General features: G+C 61.3%; 2 protein-coding genes across 6 annotated transcripts; one reads left to right on the top strand and one right to left on the bottom strand.

Annotated features, from left to right (window-relative positions):
- Positions 1–94: 94 nt before the first annotated feature.
- Positions 95–9,824, bottom strand: SHC1 (SHC adaptor protein 1). 4 transcript variants are annotated; one of them, XM_059413828.1, is made up of 13 exons: positions 9,664–9,824; positions 6,335–6,502; positions 5,689–5,759; positions 5,100–5,163; positions 4,822–4,941; positions 4,564–4,617; positions 4,343–4,394; positions 4,051–4,177; positions 3,112–3,307; positions 2,954–3,023; positions 2,740–2,874; positions 2,361–2,599; positions 95–1,648 (listed from the first exon to the last, which is right to left on the bottom strand). In XM_059413828.1, exons 2-13 carry the CDS (start codon positions 6,497–6,499, stop codon positions 1,520–1,522), a joined length of 1,422 nt encoding a protein of 473 aa, XP_059269811.1. In that variant the 5' UTR covers positions 6,500–6,502; positions 9,664–9,824; the 3' UTR covers positions 95–1,519. The 4 variants fall into 4 exon arrangements, with proteins under 4 accessions (XP_059269811.1, XP_059269812.1, XP_059269809.1 ...); XM_059413829.1 differs by lacking the exon at positions 9,664–9,824 and adding an exon at positions 8,890–9,035; XM_059413826.1 differs by lacking the exon at positions 9,664–9,824 and having other exon boundaries at positions 6,335–7,074.
- A 249-nt stretch (positions 9,825–10,073) lies between these two features.
- Positions 10,074–12,911, top strand: CKS1B (CDC28 protein kinase regulatory subunit 1B). Of its 2 annotated transcripts, none has more exons than XM_059413831.1 (3): positions 10,074–10,218; positions 11,488–11,615; positions 12,395–12,911. In XM_059413831.1, the coding sequence occupies exons 1-3, from the start codon at positions 10,160–10,162 to the stop codon at positions 12,445–12,447; spliced, it is 240 nt and encodes a 79-aa protein (XP_059269814.1). In that variant the 5' UTR covers positions 10,074–10,159; the 3' UTR covers positions 12,448–12,911. The 2 variants fall into 2 exon arrangements, with proteins under 2 accessions (XP_059269814.1, XP_059269813.1); XM_059413830.1 differs by lacking the exon at positions 10,074–10,218 and adding an exon at positions 10,638–11,268.
- Positions 12,912–14,521: the final 1,610 nt, after the last annotated feature.

Genomic DNA, 14,521 nt, shown 5'->3' with positions numbered 1-14,521 from the left:
GGTCGCTGCGCGGACGCGTGGGTGCGGGAGACCCCCACCCACCCCCCGCCGACGGGGCCGCGGACGAGCAGCAACAGGGACCACGAGGCCGAGGTACAAGAAATAGGGACTTTAATGAAGACGATTTCCCTTTGGTATCATCGCGACCCGTGGAGACGCGCGAACGACACGGAAAGGCCGGGACAGAGACCGCGGAGACCCAGACTCGCAGCGGCAGGACGCGCTCCGGGCGCTCCGCGAAGGGCCGGCGAGGCGGCCAGGCCCCGCCGCTGCAGGAGTGAAGCGGCTCGCACCCGTGGGGCCTCCCCGCCTCGCTGTCGTCCTGGCTCGGGACCCCTCCTGGAGCCCCGCGTCTCGGCCGGAAAGGAGATGCTGGGGGCCCAGCCGCCGCCCAGGCCGGGCGGGAGGAGGAAAATGCCGATCATTGTAAAAGGCTTTGAAAAGTCAGAGGTGACGTGTACACGTAATTGATTATTGTCATTTGCCACGGAAAACACATGAGGAAAATAAATCTACAGCCCTAAAATATATGCATAAAAAATAAAAATAAATCCCTTCCCAAGTCTACAGATGGTATTTGGGGATTGTCCACTGCTTTCTTCTGCCTCCACAGATGCCCCTGGGAAAGATACCAGGTCAGGAGGACTGAATCCAGTCCCTGCCACCGCCCCACCAACACCCCCCCCACCCCGAAGAGAGGAGGGTTCTAGGACCCAGGGCTATGCTTTGGCTGTAGAGTGTAACATGCATGCAACATGGGGGAGGGGGGACGAACGACACAGACTTAGGAAATGTATGTACAGATCCCTTGGGTGAGGGGTGCCCCCTGGCCAGGAGGCACTGAGCAAGGGAGGGTCCATCTCCCCGCTGGCCAGGAAGGGGGCTCTGAGGCAATATCTAAGGGTTGCCTGTCCCCGGGCGGAAGGGACAGCTAACATTCCTGCCTCTGTTCTCCCAACCTCAACTGGAGGGGGGTCCCAGAAGCCAAGAAGATGTCAGTACCCCCACCCTCGACCTCAGGGGCTCAAGAACTCTTTGCATAAAATATCTTCAGACCTAGGAGATGGTCAAAGGCACAAAGTTTAACCACTGGGAGGGAGGGTTGTTGAAAGGGGTCTGGGGTACCCTGAGCCCAGGGGTAGACCAAAGGTGTGATTCATCCCCCTTCCTTGGAAAGGTGACTGCCCCCATTAAAGCCTTTCTCACTTCAAGGAGACACACTGCCCACGCCTCAAGCACCCACCTTCTTGGGAAAGGGGGTATCAGATTGGCACAGGAAAGGCCCAGGGAAGGGAGCCACTCTGTTCAATAATACTTTGGTAAGGTTCTGGAAGAAACAGGATTCTACCCCCAGCTTCTGACAAACCCTCTCATTCAGTGGGTGCTGAGCCATGTCCACACTATCCCCAGCTCCAGCACAAGGCCAAGCCCACAGAATGCTCCCACATGAGGTCCTGAGAATCAAGGAGTAGGGGAGAAGGGGTGGGAGGGCCCCTTCGGGGAGAAAGCACTGCGAGGGTCACAGCTTCCGCTCCACGGGCTGCTGGAGACACAGTTCACTGCCCGCAGAGATGATGGGCAAGTGATTGTCCACGTGGTAGCTGATGAGGTGACTGACACTCTCAAAGCGGTGGTCCTTTGTCCGAACCTGAGCAGCAGGAAGGAAGGGGTTAGTTCAGGCGCAAAGTCAAAGGCTGCAGAAAGGAGACAACTATACTGCGGGATGAGGAAGGGGAAGAAGGCCGGGAGGACTGTCCGCCCAGGCCCCTGAGACTTCTCGAAAAGGGGGTCCCACAGCTAGCTCTGGCAGCAGACCGAGAGAACATCAGGACCAGAAACGGAGAAGCTGAGGGATACCACCTCTCCTGACCTGTTAGGTGGCCCGTCTCAGAGGAGGACACCCACTCCGAGAAACCTGGGGCAGGGAGATGGGGACTGCTGTGGAGAAGAGCCCAAAGTCAGGAGGGACAGTGGGCTGGCGACAGGACGCCAGGTTGAGCCCTGAATCCAGAGGGGCTACGGAGGCCCCTCCGTCCTCTTGCAAAAGGAGATTTGGGGTTTCTAGGCCCCAGGCCTCCGACGCCGGGCGCCAGGCACCACCACCTCTCCGGGAGGGTTTCCTCGTTTGTCAAGATGGGCTCAGGCAGGCTGAACAGCGTCAAGCTCAGATGGAGAACTGAGGGCCGAGAGGAACAGAGCTCGGGCCCAGGGCTGCGTGAAGAGAAGGACGCCATCCTGCCGGGAAGGGGGCTGCACAGGCGAGCCAAGCAGTTTGGAAAGGGGGCGGCAGCGAGGGGAGACCGGGGCTCGGCGGGAGCGCGCCGCAGCGCCCCCCCAACACGTGGCCCCACGCCACTCACCACGCCCTCTGGGTCCACCAGCAGCAGGTGCTTGGGCTGCCCGCTCTGCAGGCCGGTGAGCACGTACTGGCCCGGGCTGCTCGCACTCTCCCGCACCAAGAAGTCCCCGTGCAGCTGCAGCAGTGCCTCGGCCTCCCGCCGGCTCAGCTTCCCGTGGAACCAGGCCTCCCCTCGGAGCTGCTCAGCCATGGCCACCGCCTGGGGGGGCGGAGGCACCCGAAGGGCATCTTCGAAGGGCTCTGGGGGTTCAGAGAGAAAGGGCTGAGAGGGGCCACTGGCCCAACACAGGCCGGGACGCACACCTTCCCGGAGGGGAGGGCAGAAGAGCAGGAACCACGGGGTAAGACGGAGGCGCAGAAAAGGAGACAGGAGAACTCACTCATGTCAAAGAGGTCTCGGGGCGTGCTGCCATTGACCGCGGCACTGGGAGGCCCCGCCCCACCCCCTGCCTGCCGGGCCTTGTCCAGGTTCTGCACATTGACGTAAGAAGGATCGTCAAAGAGCTCTTTCCCTGCTAAGGAAAGGGCAGCGTCACAGTGGCCCCAGCCCCGCCTCCTGCGCCCGGACTCCGCCCCTCCCAGCTCCCTTCACACCTGGGCAGGGTGGCGGAGGTGGCATCTGTTTGCGGGTTTCCGGGTCTGCCCCCACAGGCTGCCCCACCGGCTGCGGGGACAAAAATAAGATGAGACCAGAAGCCCAGGCCGGCCACTCCCATCCTGGGCCCCAGCCCACCTCCACCCAAGCGACTCACCAGCGTTGCTCCCAGGTGGCTGGAGGTCTGGCCAACAGGTGGGGGGGGTCGAGCTGCCCCGGGGGCTCCTTCCCGAAGCCTCATGTCCACCACTCCCCCAAGAGGGGGTTCCTTTCCCGGGAAGTCATTATAGTACTGGTGGCCAGGTGGCTCTTCCTCTTCCTCATCCCAAGCCGAGCCATCAAAACCGGCCATCCTGAGAGAACAGGTGGGAGGGGCACAGGCAGTGGTCACAGGCCGGGCACTTCCTGCAGGCCAGGCCTGAGGTGGGCTGTTTCCTATGCACAGTTGACCCTCAAGGTAGCCCCACAAAGTGGCTGTCACTTCCCTCTCCAGTGACAGAGCAGAGAGATGAGGGTCGGAGGTGCAGAAATTTGCCTGTGGTTTCCCAGTTAAAGGTGATGGACCTGAGCTGCAGCACCAGATTTGATTTTAGGGTTCATGGCCTCAATTATCGTGCTGCCTCCCCAGACGGAGGGGAAGCAGCAACACAAGAGAGCAAGAAGAGCCGCATTCCAGAGCGCCAAAGTCTCCTCTAAATGCTCCACAGCTAGCGGCCTCGAGGGGACAGAGAAAGGCAGAGACCTCAGGAGGAAGACATCCTCCCTCTCCCAAGTTCGTGATGGCTCCTGGGGGCAGGAGAATGAAAAATTACGGATGGAGAAATGGGCAAGAGAGGCCGACAGGCCGGCAGCACAGGAGCGCAGGCCGCGAGAGGAAGAGTGGGCCTACAGCAGGGCAGGGCCTGGCCAGACTTTCCCGCCGGCCACAGGAAACCTAAGAATAGCAGGAAGGGGGAAACGGGCCTGCAGGTCGTCCCCCGACACTCGCCGGGCCCCCGACCCTCTTGGCTTGAGTCTGGGCAGTGGAGCAGACCCGCTCTCTCGGCCGGGGCCCCGGGGGCTCAGGGGCCGCTCCGCCCCCTCCGCACCCACTCACCTGTCATGAGGGGTGACCAGCTTGGGCGGGTTCCTGAGGTACTGTTTGAAGCGCAACTCGAAGGCCTGCCCGATGGTGCTGATGACGTCCTGAGCCAGCCCCTCGGGACACTCCAGGATGTGGCAGGCTGGGGACACAGCGGAGGCGGCCCGTGAGCCCCGAGGCAGACCACTGGGACGGGCACTGCCGCGGGGCCCTCATCTTCCCGGCCGGAGCCCCCAGTTAGCTCCCCGGGTCCTGCTCACCTGCCTCCCGGACAGCCGGCCCCACCCAGCTCCCCACCACGCCTCACCTCTCTGATTCACCGGGTCTTTGGCAACATAGGCGACGTACTCAGCTGTGTCCTGGGGTGGGCAGGGTCAGAAACAGCCCCTTAGCTCAGTTTTATGGCCCACCTCACCCCCGACCCCCAAAAGCCCGGGCCCTCCAGACACTGCCTCGACCCCAGCGTGGCCTCTTCTCTGGCCGCCGCAGGCCCTGCTCTTCCCCCGTCCACCCTGTTTCCCAACTCACCGGGTCTCCACCGGACGCAAACGAGATAGACTGCATGTGGTGGTTGGCGATGATCTGAGGGTCAGGGCAGGGGCCAGGGAAGGAACGGGTCAGGCAGCCTCGGGGCCCAGCTGGGCGCCCCCAGCCCCAGCCCAAGCCCCAGACTAGTCAGACCCACCCTCTGGCTTCCTAGCCCTGGTGCTCCTAAGCTCCTCCTTCCTGTCTTAGCTCCTGGCCCTCCTGGCAGGGCTTCTGGCCCCCTCGCCCGACCCCACCAACCTGTTTGCAGTCTGCGGCCATGAGGTTGAGGCTGCTGGTGGAGACGGTGAGCGTGATCGGCATCCCGGCAAACTTCAGGTTACTCCTCCCCAGGATGGAACTGAGCGGGCGGCTACAGGGCTAGCCAAAGATCCGAGGGTCTCAGAAGCCGGGGGTTCCCCACACCAGAAACCCCCACCCTTTGTTTTTTGGCCTTGTCCCCACACGTCCCCATGCTTGTCTTTGCCAACTCCCCCACATTTCCCAACAGCACCCCCAGCCCCATTGGCCCCAGGTACCTTTCTCCTCCTCGTCGCCCCCTTGGCACCGGGCACAGCATCACACACCAGGCTGATGGCCTCCCTGGCGAGAAAGGGGTCCTCAGACGCAGAGCCTGTCTCCCGCTCGGCTGGGGTGGCCACAGGGCAGGGGGAGGGGAGGACCAGGCCAGACTCCAGGGGCACTCCAGGCTCTTTGTCGTGGTGGATTGAATTAAGGGCCTTTAATATTTGATGACACGGAGAGGCCACTTCCTGGCTGATTGGGTTAGGGCCTCTGTGGGTCTGGCCCCACCTCCTTCCAGCTACCAAATGAATGTCCCGTGGCCTTCCCAAAGCCAGCAGCAACCTTCCATCCACCCCGTCCTGCACTCAGGCTCCAGCTGCCAGCTGCTCTGCCACCTCCCCCACAACCCACAGGACTGGAAAAGTGAGCGGGATCCAGACCAGAGGCGCCTCTTTTCATCCAGACTTACTCACTCCCCAAACTCTCTATCCCCTTTACCTAAAGCTAAGCAGTGGATAATAAGCCACCAAGACCCACTCCCCTGCTCCCCTCACTAATCCAGGGCGCTTCCCCCCACCCCGCCCCGACCCCCTCCCCGCTAACCTGGTGACCTGGGTGCGGGTGTTGAAGTCCAAGGCACGCATTGACTGCAGAACCTCCACGCAGCCCATGTACTGAAGGAGGGACGGAGGGGAGCAGTCAGCCGCCTCCCCCCACCCCTTCACAAAGAGCCCTGGGCCTTTTCCCTACGTGCTCCCTAAAGGAAGAATAAAGACGAAGAAGTTTTTCCCGCTGCTTGCGGCTAAGCCCCACAAGGCCCCACAACATGCAAGACCACAGGAAAGGAGGAGCGGGGAAGAGGGCAGGCTGGGAGGGCCTGGGCACCTGGGAAGAGACTGTGGAGGGCAGTGACAGGCACTGGGGGGGCGAGGGGGGGTGACATCCACAGAGGGGGGAGGCTGGAGGACGCAATCGAGGCTCACTCATTCCCACACTAAGGGCCAGCGCGTGCTGGGCTTTGTGCTAAGCATGGCAGGGTGGGGGTGGTCACCAGAAGGAAGGGGCCCGGGCAGAGCTGGAAGGGGGGTGCACAGAAGCGGAGAAGGAGCAAGAAAGGTGTGAGAAACAGGACCCTGAAACCAAGGGCGGTGCTGGGAAGAGCAGAAACCAGAGGCTCCAGAAAAGCCCCAGTGAGACAGAGGGGTCTGGGAGGGCGGAGGGCGGAGGGCATGGCCGGACGTTCACTCACCCGAACCAGGTAGGAAACCCCGGGTCCCATGACTTTGTCGTTGGGATGCAGCCAGCCCCGTGTGGGCTTATTGACAAAGCTCCCGTGGCGCGTCCACTCCTCGCCCCCCAGCTGGCCGCCTTCCACCCGAGTCCTGCGCCCGCCGCCTCCACTCAGCTTGTTCATGTCCTGGAGGAGGGGCGGGGGGCCTGAGTCTGGCGCGGCCACCCCTCCGGGCCCCTCCCCATCCTCAGCTGCCCTTCCTGGCTCCCCCTTTGGCCCCGGGCGCCCCCCGGCTGGGTTGGCCAGCTTCAGGTTGCTCATCCGGGGGAAGAAGGAGCACAGGGTAGTGGGACTGTCATCCCCGGGCAGAGGTGGCAGGGTGGGCCCCAGAGACGAGGCTGATGGGGAAGGCGGCTCCTCCAGTGGGGAAGGCCCTGAAGCCCCCTCCTCCAGCGATGACAGAGACTCGTTCCGGAGTGGGTTGTACTTGGACTTGGGGGGCAGGAGATCCATGGCTGCTGCTGGAGGGAGGCTGCTGCCCAGCCCGGCCCCCCTGCCAGTCCAGGCAAGGGGGCCAGGCAGGGGGCATCCCCAGGCCCTTAGTCTGACCGGACCTCTAGGGCCCAGGGATCTCAAGGATCCTGGAGAGGGAGAGGGACAAGTGGCGCCAGCGCCCCCGGCTCAGACCCAGAGAGTTTCCGGCCCCATCCCCGCCCAGTGAGGAGCCTCTTCTCCAGCTGCAGAGAGAACAGGCTGGACCCCGAGCTGCCTTGCTCCTCCCCAGGGGCGGAGCGCTAAGACCGGAGACCAATCCCGGGGACAGTGCTGACTCACAGGCTGGAAGGGGCTAAGCCCCCAGCACAGCCACAGCCCCAAACTCGGGCTGGGATGGAGCTCCCTCCACGCACCCCCCCACCCCGCCCCGCCGCTGCCCCCAGACAAACCACCAGTAATCTGGGGAGGAGGAAAGTAGGGGTGGGAGGGAAGGATGTGGGAACGAGAAAGAAAGGAGGGAAAGAGGAGGAGGTCTGGATCAATCCACACAGGACGCCGGCAGGCCAGAGGGAGCAGGAAGCTGCGGGAGGGTAGGGGGAGTGAGAGAGGAAACAGGGAGCTGCAGGTGGAAAAGGGAGGGGACCCCTGAGCTCAGCACTTCCCTTCCTGTCCTGGTGGAACACTCAAACGCCCCCTCCTCCAGGCCACCCCCCCAACACACTACCGCACGGCGTGTGTGTGTGTGTGGGGGGGGGGGGGATTGGCCCCAGGGAGTCTGGGCCATTAGCACCCTCTGCTACTACAGCTGTGGGCAGGAGGTTGGGAAAATGGGAAAGGATGGAAGAGGTCCCAGCGGTCGCAGAGAGGGGCCGAGAGGAAGAGCAAAGCTGGAGAAGTGAGAACAAAGTCCAACCTGGGCGGTGCACCAGGGCAAAGCTGGGGCAGAGGACAAGCTGATGGAGCCCTCCCACACCACCCACCAGGCCAAGGAGCAGCAGCCCCCAGGCAAGCACTTCTCTGTGGCCCCTTCCACAGGCCTAGTCAGCAAAGCAAGCTGGCAGGGGCGGCTGGCTGGTTCGCACTCCTCCTCCTGGAGTGGGGACAGGGGAAGTTGCCTAGGTCCACCACGGAGCACAATGCCCCCCAACACCAGGGGCAGAGTCTGGCTGGAGGAGGTGGAAAAGTGAAAGCGTTCTCCAGGAGAAGTGGGGGCTGCAGGCCAGGAAGGGACCGAGGGAGCAGCAGACAAGGCTGTGCCAGGGAGGCTGGGGCTGGACACCGGGAACAGCCCCAGCATCCCTTCCACACCCCGTTCCCAGACACAGCTCCGCGGGAGGGGCCGTGGAGGAACCGAACAATTAGTTGAAGATACACAAGACCCCCTGGCTCATCTGGGGATTACCTCCTCTTAAACTGCAGAAGATACAAAGATGCAGACTACAACGACTGGTAATACTAACACTTAAATGGTGTTAGATACACAGCTAACTCTCCCCTGGTCTCAGTCACTCCCTTTCCTCAGGCCTTCAGCGCTCGGGCCCAGAGAGATGGAAGAAGGGGTTCCGCCCTGGCCTCGCACGCCCAGCACGCAGGGCGGGTCCTCGGCCTGCGGGAGCCCGCACCGACCAGTCAACAGGTGTGGGCGGTGTGGGCTCGGAAGTCGGGCGCTTTAAATCTGCATAGGAAAGGGGACTGGGAGTCGGGGTGCCTGGGTGTGGGGGAGAAGCTGCTCGCGGCAGCTCGAGCCAGCAGGGAGGAGGAGGCGAGTAGCAGGAAACGGCGAAAGCCTCAGGAATGTTTCCAGAAGGGAAGGCCGGGCGAGCGCGACCAGGAGGAGTGCCCAGGCCAGAACTCTGGATGGGGGGAGGGGAAGAGCCAAAGAAACGACGGAGACTGGGGAGTCCAAGAAAAATTAAAATAAAATGAAAATCAAACAGCAAAAAGGTCACTGTCCCCTCCACCCACGCCAAGCCACCGTTTTCTGGCCGCAGAGAACTTTCGCTCCGGTCGCACCCGCGGGTCACACGCCAGCAAGCCCACGGCCCTACCAGCTCCCGAGCTGCGGGTGGGAGACCTACAGCTGTCTCTGGGGCGGAGTCGGTCCTGGGCAGGGAAACCAGGAGCAAGCCTCCGAGCCCCTCTAGCGCCCCACCCCAAGTCCTGGCCGGGGGCAGGGGAGGCGGAGGTCTGCCCCGGCCCTCGCGCCGCTCAGAACCGGGGCACCTGGACGTCCCACCCGCCGGGCCAAGAGCGCTCGGGACAGCCGGGCCCGAGGCCCACGCGAGAAAAGGGAACTCTGTCTGCCAGGGCCCTCGGGGCCCAAGACGGCGCCTCTGAGGGGGCCCGGGTCCCACTCGGGGCGCTCCCGAGGGGGCGTGGCCCCAGGTCGCGCGCACGCGGGACTTCCCGGAGGCCAGGCTCCCGCTCGGCCGACGGGGTCGGAGGGGGCGGGGCTTCGGGCGGGGCTGGGGGCGGGGCCTCGCGCGCCCGGCCCGGCGGCCGAGGGGCGGGGCCCTGGCCTTCCGGGAGTCCGGCTTCGGGACGGACCCGTGGCCAGGAGGCGGGGTCTCGGGGAGCTGGAGGCGCTACCGTCCGGTTTCCCGCAGTAGCGCTGGGAAGCGTGTCCGGGGGTGGGACTTCCAGGAAAGCTGGGCGGCAGGGTGGGGTCGTGGACAATAAACAGAAAACAAGTCGGGGTTCGGGGCGCCCCCCTGAAGATGGGGGGTGGGACTTCCGGGGAGGGGGTCGTAGGGGGCGGGACTTACAGGTCCATACCGGAAGTGGGGTCCCGGGAGAGGGGTTCCGGGGTGGAGGAGTGGGTCACCTAAGGAGAGGGAGAAGACCCAACTCACCAGGGCCTCATGGAGTCTCCGCACCGCACCGCGGCTCGATTTGGTTCCGGATCACGCCACCGCCCTCTCAGGTGGCCGTTCCAACTTTCTCCCCGGCCGGGCCTCCCTGAACAAACTTTATTGCACTCACTTCCGGCCTCACTAACCCCTGACCCTGCACCTCAGCGTCCCTCCTTCAGCCGGCCCACTTCCCCGAATCCGCCAATGGCAGCGCGAGAGCGCGCACGGGGTGGGAATAGCCAATTAGAGGCGTAAGTTTTACCTACGCTGGTTCTTCACGAGCGTTGGGCGTCCGCTCCAATAAGGACGCGAGGAGAAGCCAATCTAAGCCAATCCGAGGCTGGAAGGTGGAGACGCCCCGCCTTAAACCAAAGGAGCCAATAGGAAGCGCAGGCGGCGTGTTTGAAAGCGAGGCCAAAGTGGGTGGGAGCGCGTGCCGCTGGGAGTTGTTTGGAGGCTGGCGGCGCGGGCCTGACGGTCCTCGGACGGAGCGGTCATGTCGCACAAACAGATTTACTACTCGGACAAATACGACGACGAGGAGTTCGAGTACCGGTTAGTGCCGGCGCGGGGGCCATAACGAGGTCGCGAACTTTGACAAAGGAGAGCCAGAGGAGTTCGTCACCGGGGCCGCGGCGACAGGACCGGCGCATGCGCGGGAGACTCCCGGGACGCGGGCGGGGAGCGCAGGGCGCCTGCGCGAGGGCCGGGCGGCGCGCGGACCCGGGAGCTCCGAGTCGGCCCTGCGCTGCGGAGCGGGCAGGGGGCGGGGCTCTTGCGGGAGGCGGACCCCCCTTCCGCCCTGACGGGGCTCGGGAGCGGGGTCGAGCTGGGCCTTGCGGAGCCTGCGGGGGAGGGGGGCGTGGGCGCGCGGCTGGCCGGGAGGGGCTGCGAGGTCGCCCGCGGCGTCGGAGCCCGCAGAGTCGGAGCAGAGCCTGCCGGGCTGCGGGGCGGCGGGGCGGCGGGGCGGCGGGGCGGGGGCCGGTGGCGCTCGCCGCGGGCTGGCGTCTGACCGCCGGGAGGTCGCGAGGAGCCGGCCCGAGTGCGGGGCTCGCTAGGCGGTGGGGCCTGGCGGTGCGGTCGCGGTTCAGGACCGGGGGAGGCCTTGGGGGTGGGTTTGTGCGGCCGATCCGAGCGCGTGTGGAAGGCAGCCCGCGCCAGGGGCTGTCGGAGGGGAGGCTGCGGTCCTGTGTTGGGACGGGAGCGGGGCCTTTGCCGAGCGTCGCCGCCGCTGCTCCCGGCGGCACGTCTGGCGTGTTTCCGCGGAGCCGGGGCGAGTCTGGGTCAGCCCAGCTCGTGTCGGAGTAATTTTTCGCCACGAAGGGGTCTTCCCCTTGGTTAGGAGAACTTGGGAAGCCGTGTCCTGGCTGCTGTCCTCAAAGCAGGGAACGAGATCAGGGGTAACCGTGGAGGGGAGGACATGGCCATTTCACGCTTCGTGGTGGCTCTTCACGCGGCTCCCCCCGAGGCTTTTCTTCCGCGAAACCAGTCCTTTTCACAACTACTTTGAGTTACTGGCTGTGTGTGCCCTGAGGCTGCCCTGATGTATTCTAGAGTACGCCGCAGCCTGAGCCCCAGGAAGGCAGGAAAACCGTGCCCCTTTCCGTGAGTTACTCATGAATGTGTGCTTCTTAACCGGCTCTGGGGAGAATTTTCATAACTGGGCTTTATCTGTAGCTGCCTCCACCCCACAAAAAGTTGCGTAACTCCCTCCGTCAGAAGCCCGTTTTTCCTTCCTGGCCTCTGCTTCGTGTGCAAGCTCTCGTCTAGCAGACTGCACCCAGTACGACGTGAGTCAGCCCCCTTCCCATGCTTCTGTTGCAGGCATGTCATGTTGCCCAAGGACATCGCCAAGCTCGTCCCCAAGACCCATCTGATGTCTGAATCCGAATGGAGGAACCTTGGTGTGCAGCAGAGTCAGGGATGGGTCCATTACATGATCCACGAACCAGGTTGGTGCAGCGTCAGAGCAACCACGGAGGGCTCCTTCCGTGGGGGAAAGAGGGAATGATGAGATCATATAACCCAGACAAATGGGGGGGTGGCAAGCGTGCTTTATTGGTTCCTCACCAGCCATCTAGAAAAAGTGGAGTGACCAAAAATAAGAGGAGCGTGTCTGTGAGGCTCAGAGACGACCTGTCCCTGAGAGACCTTTCATCTCGAGGTCAGTCCGAGTGTACCCCCTTTTTTTTTTTTTTAAAGATTATTTATTTGACAGACAGAAATCACAGGTAGGCAGAGAGGCAGGCAGATAGGAGGAAGCAGACTCCCCGCTGAGCAGAGCCCGATGCAGAGCTCGATCCCAGAACCCTGGGACCATGACCTGAACTGAAGGCAGAGGCTTAACCCACTGAGCCACCCAGGCGCCCCCGAGTGTACCCTTTTTTTCCTAAGGCCACATAGATCCTGGTAGAGGTTATGGTCCCTGCATCATTCTCCATCAGCAAGTGAATTTTTGGATGTGTTCCAAGTAAGCCAAGAAAGGTAAATTTCTTGATAAGACACCAGACCCCAAGCGGCTGAGCAGAACTAAAAAAGGCCCGCAGGGCTGTACCAACAGCAGAGGTGCCGATGCTAACAGTTCTGGGCTCTGCTGACAGCTTGGCGCGCGGGGCTGTGTCTGCGGCCGACGCTTCCGTCCGCCTTTAGTCGGGAAGGTCTGAGTGGGTGACACCTGGGAAGTGCAGAGACTGGTGCGAGCCCGTCCCTTAGCTTCTCCTCCCTCTTTCAGAACCTCACATCTTGTTGTTCCGACGGCCGCTGCCCAAGAAGCCGAAGAAATGAAGCGGCTGCTGCTTCAGCCTCGAGCTCCGCACAGCTGCCCTCGCTTGCCGACATCTTCCCGACAGCATCATTATGTCGCCTTCTTGTTTCTTACTTTGATATTTAAAGGACGTTCGGTACACTGTTTGAATGTGCTGCTGACCGCTTTGCTGGAGCAGAGCCGACAGCACCACGGCCCGGCCAGGGCAGCAAGCGGTCTTCGGGCTGCGGCCTCCGCTGAGCGTTACCCCAGAAACCATGCTGAGCTGTGTACCCGGCGGCACACATGTGGTGGACAGAGGCAGCGTCCGAGGGTGAGGCCGTGGCTGCCACAGGGATTGTGTAAACTTGCTGTTTGGTTTTGTTTCCTGCCAGGTGTTACATGATGGTGGTTTGTTTCAATGTATTGGAAACTTTTCATTTTATTCAAGAAATCTGTTCCATGTTAAAAAGCCTTGATTAAAGAAGAAGTGTTTATAATCTAATTTTTTAATTGTGAAGGTTTTCTGTTCTCTCAGGGTGAGCATTGCACTCAGTACCGTGTTTCTGATTATGTTCCCTTCAGTTGGGTAATGCAGTTCAGCTCTTTGCTGATAATGGGGTTTATTTTAACATTCAGGTAACTGGTTTTTAATCTACTTTAGCAGACTTTCTGTCAAACTTCTGAAATATATGTAGCTCTGTTAGCCTTGGGTAGAGGTTACAGAGAGACGTCATCTCATCAAAACAAATCAACTTTCCTACGGTCAGGGATGCTGCCTTTACCTCAGTCCTGATACTTGATGGGCACAAGAGGGTAAAGGGAGGAGGCTATAAGGCAGAGGGTGCACTTGCGCTCCTCTTCCTGCCCAGCCTAAGGCTTGGGCCTACCTGTGGCCTATTACCTGCTGCGATGGGGGATGGGGGGGAGCCGCCCGGGCTGTTCATTGTGGCTAGTACTGATGCCTAAGTCATTACTTAGTGCCTTACTTGGTCTGGGGTGTGGCCTGGATGTGGGGATTTCCAAGCATTTTTATGCAGGTAGTTGGAGTATTAATCTTTGAGAAAACAGGTATAAGCTGTAGTTGTTCTAGAAAACGTGCCTCCCGGGGATAGCAGGCTGGCTCAGTCGGTGGAGCGGGCAGAGTGGATCTCAGGGTTGCATAGTTGCTGCCCCATGTCGGGTGGAGAGACTGACAGTACTAATCAAGGAAGTGAATCTTCTCCCTTCTCCCTTAGTTCAGTTGTGTTCCCGGAACCAGCAGCATAGGCCACACTGGGATCTTGTTAGAGATGCAAACTACTGGGCTCCACCTCGACGTTCTGAATCAGGAGCTCTGAGGGTTGGGCCCGGCAGTGTTTGCACCATCTTTCTGGGTGATTCTGGTGATCACTCAGGCTTGAGAACCCACTGCTAAAGAATTGGACCAGAGCCTTTTTGTGGGAGGGGTGGTCAAATGTTACCGGCACTACTAGTAAAGATAATGGGTTGTGTGACATACCATTAGCTGAGTGGGACTTCTGTTTTGCCTTTAAAAAAAATTTTTTTTCAGGACACCCTGATGGCTCAGTCAACCCCAGGACTCTGAGACCATGACCTTCAGCTCAGGTCATGATCTCAGAGTTCTGGGATTGAGTCCTGGGTCGCATCGGGCTCCCTACCCTGCAGGGAGCCTGCTTCTCCCTCTCACACTCCCTCTGTGCTCTCGCTCTCAAATAAATAAATAAAATCTTTTAAAATGAGGAAAAAATTCAGGGGGCACCTGGGTGGCTCGGTTGGGCATCTGCCTTCAGCTCAGGTCGTCATCTCCGGGTGCTGGGATGGAGTTCCGCATCAGGGTCACCACACAAACAGGGCTTACTGCTCCAGAAAGAATGGTCTAGAAGTGAGGCTGTTCCTCATTTTAGTGTTTTGTGGTTGCTGTGTGGCACTCCTAACTTTTCTAAGCCTGTGGCCCATCTGTAAAATGGGGATTGTCTGTCTTGGGCCTTAGAGTAAAATGAGGGTGGGTGTGGTCCAGCTGTTCAAGTGATGAGTGAACTCCGAGGATTTGCTGCAGAGAGCAGTCTAGGGACCGGGAGCATCGGCAGGACCGCAGAGCTTGCTAAATGCAGA

This window comes from Mustela nigripes, chromosome 10 (assembly GCF_022355385.1).
Source record: "Mustela nigripes isolate SB6536 chromosome 10, MUSNIG.SB6536, whole genome shotgun sequence".
NCBI lineage: Eukaryota > Metazoa > Chordata > Mammalia > Carnivora > Mustelidae > Mustela > Mustela nigripes.
Note: the sequence above shows the minus strand (reverse complement) of the source record. Positions and strands in the feature narration are given on the sequence as shown.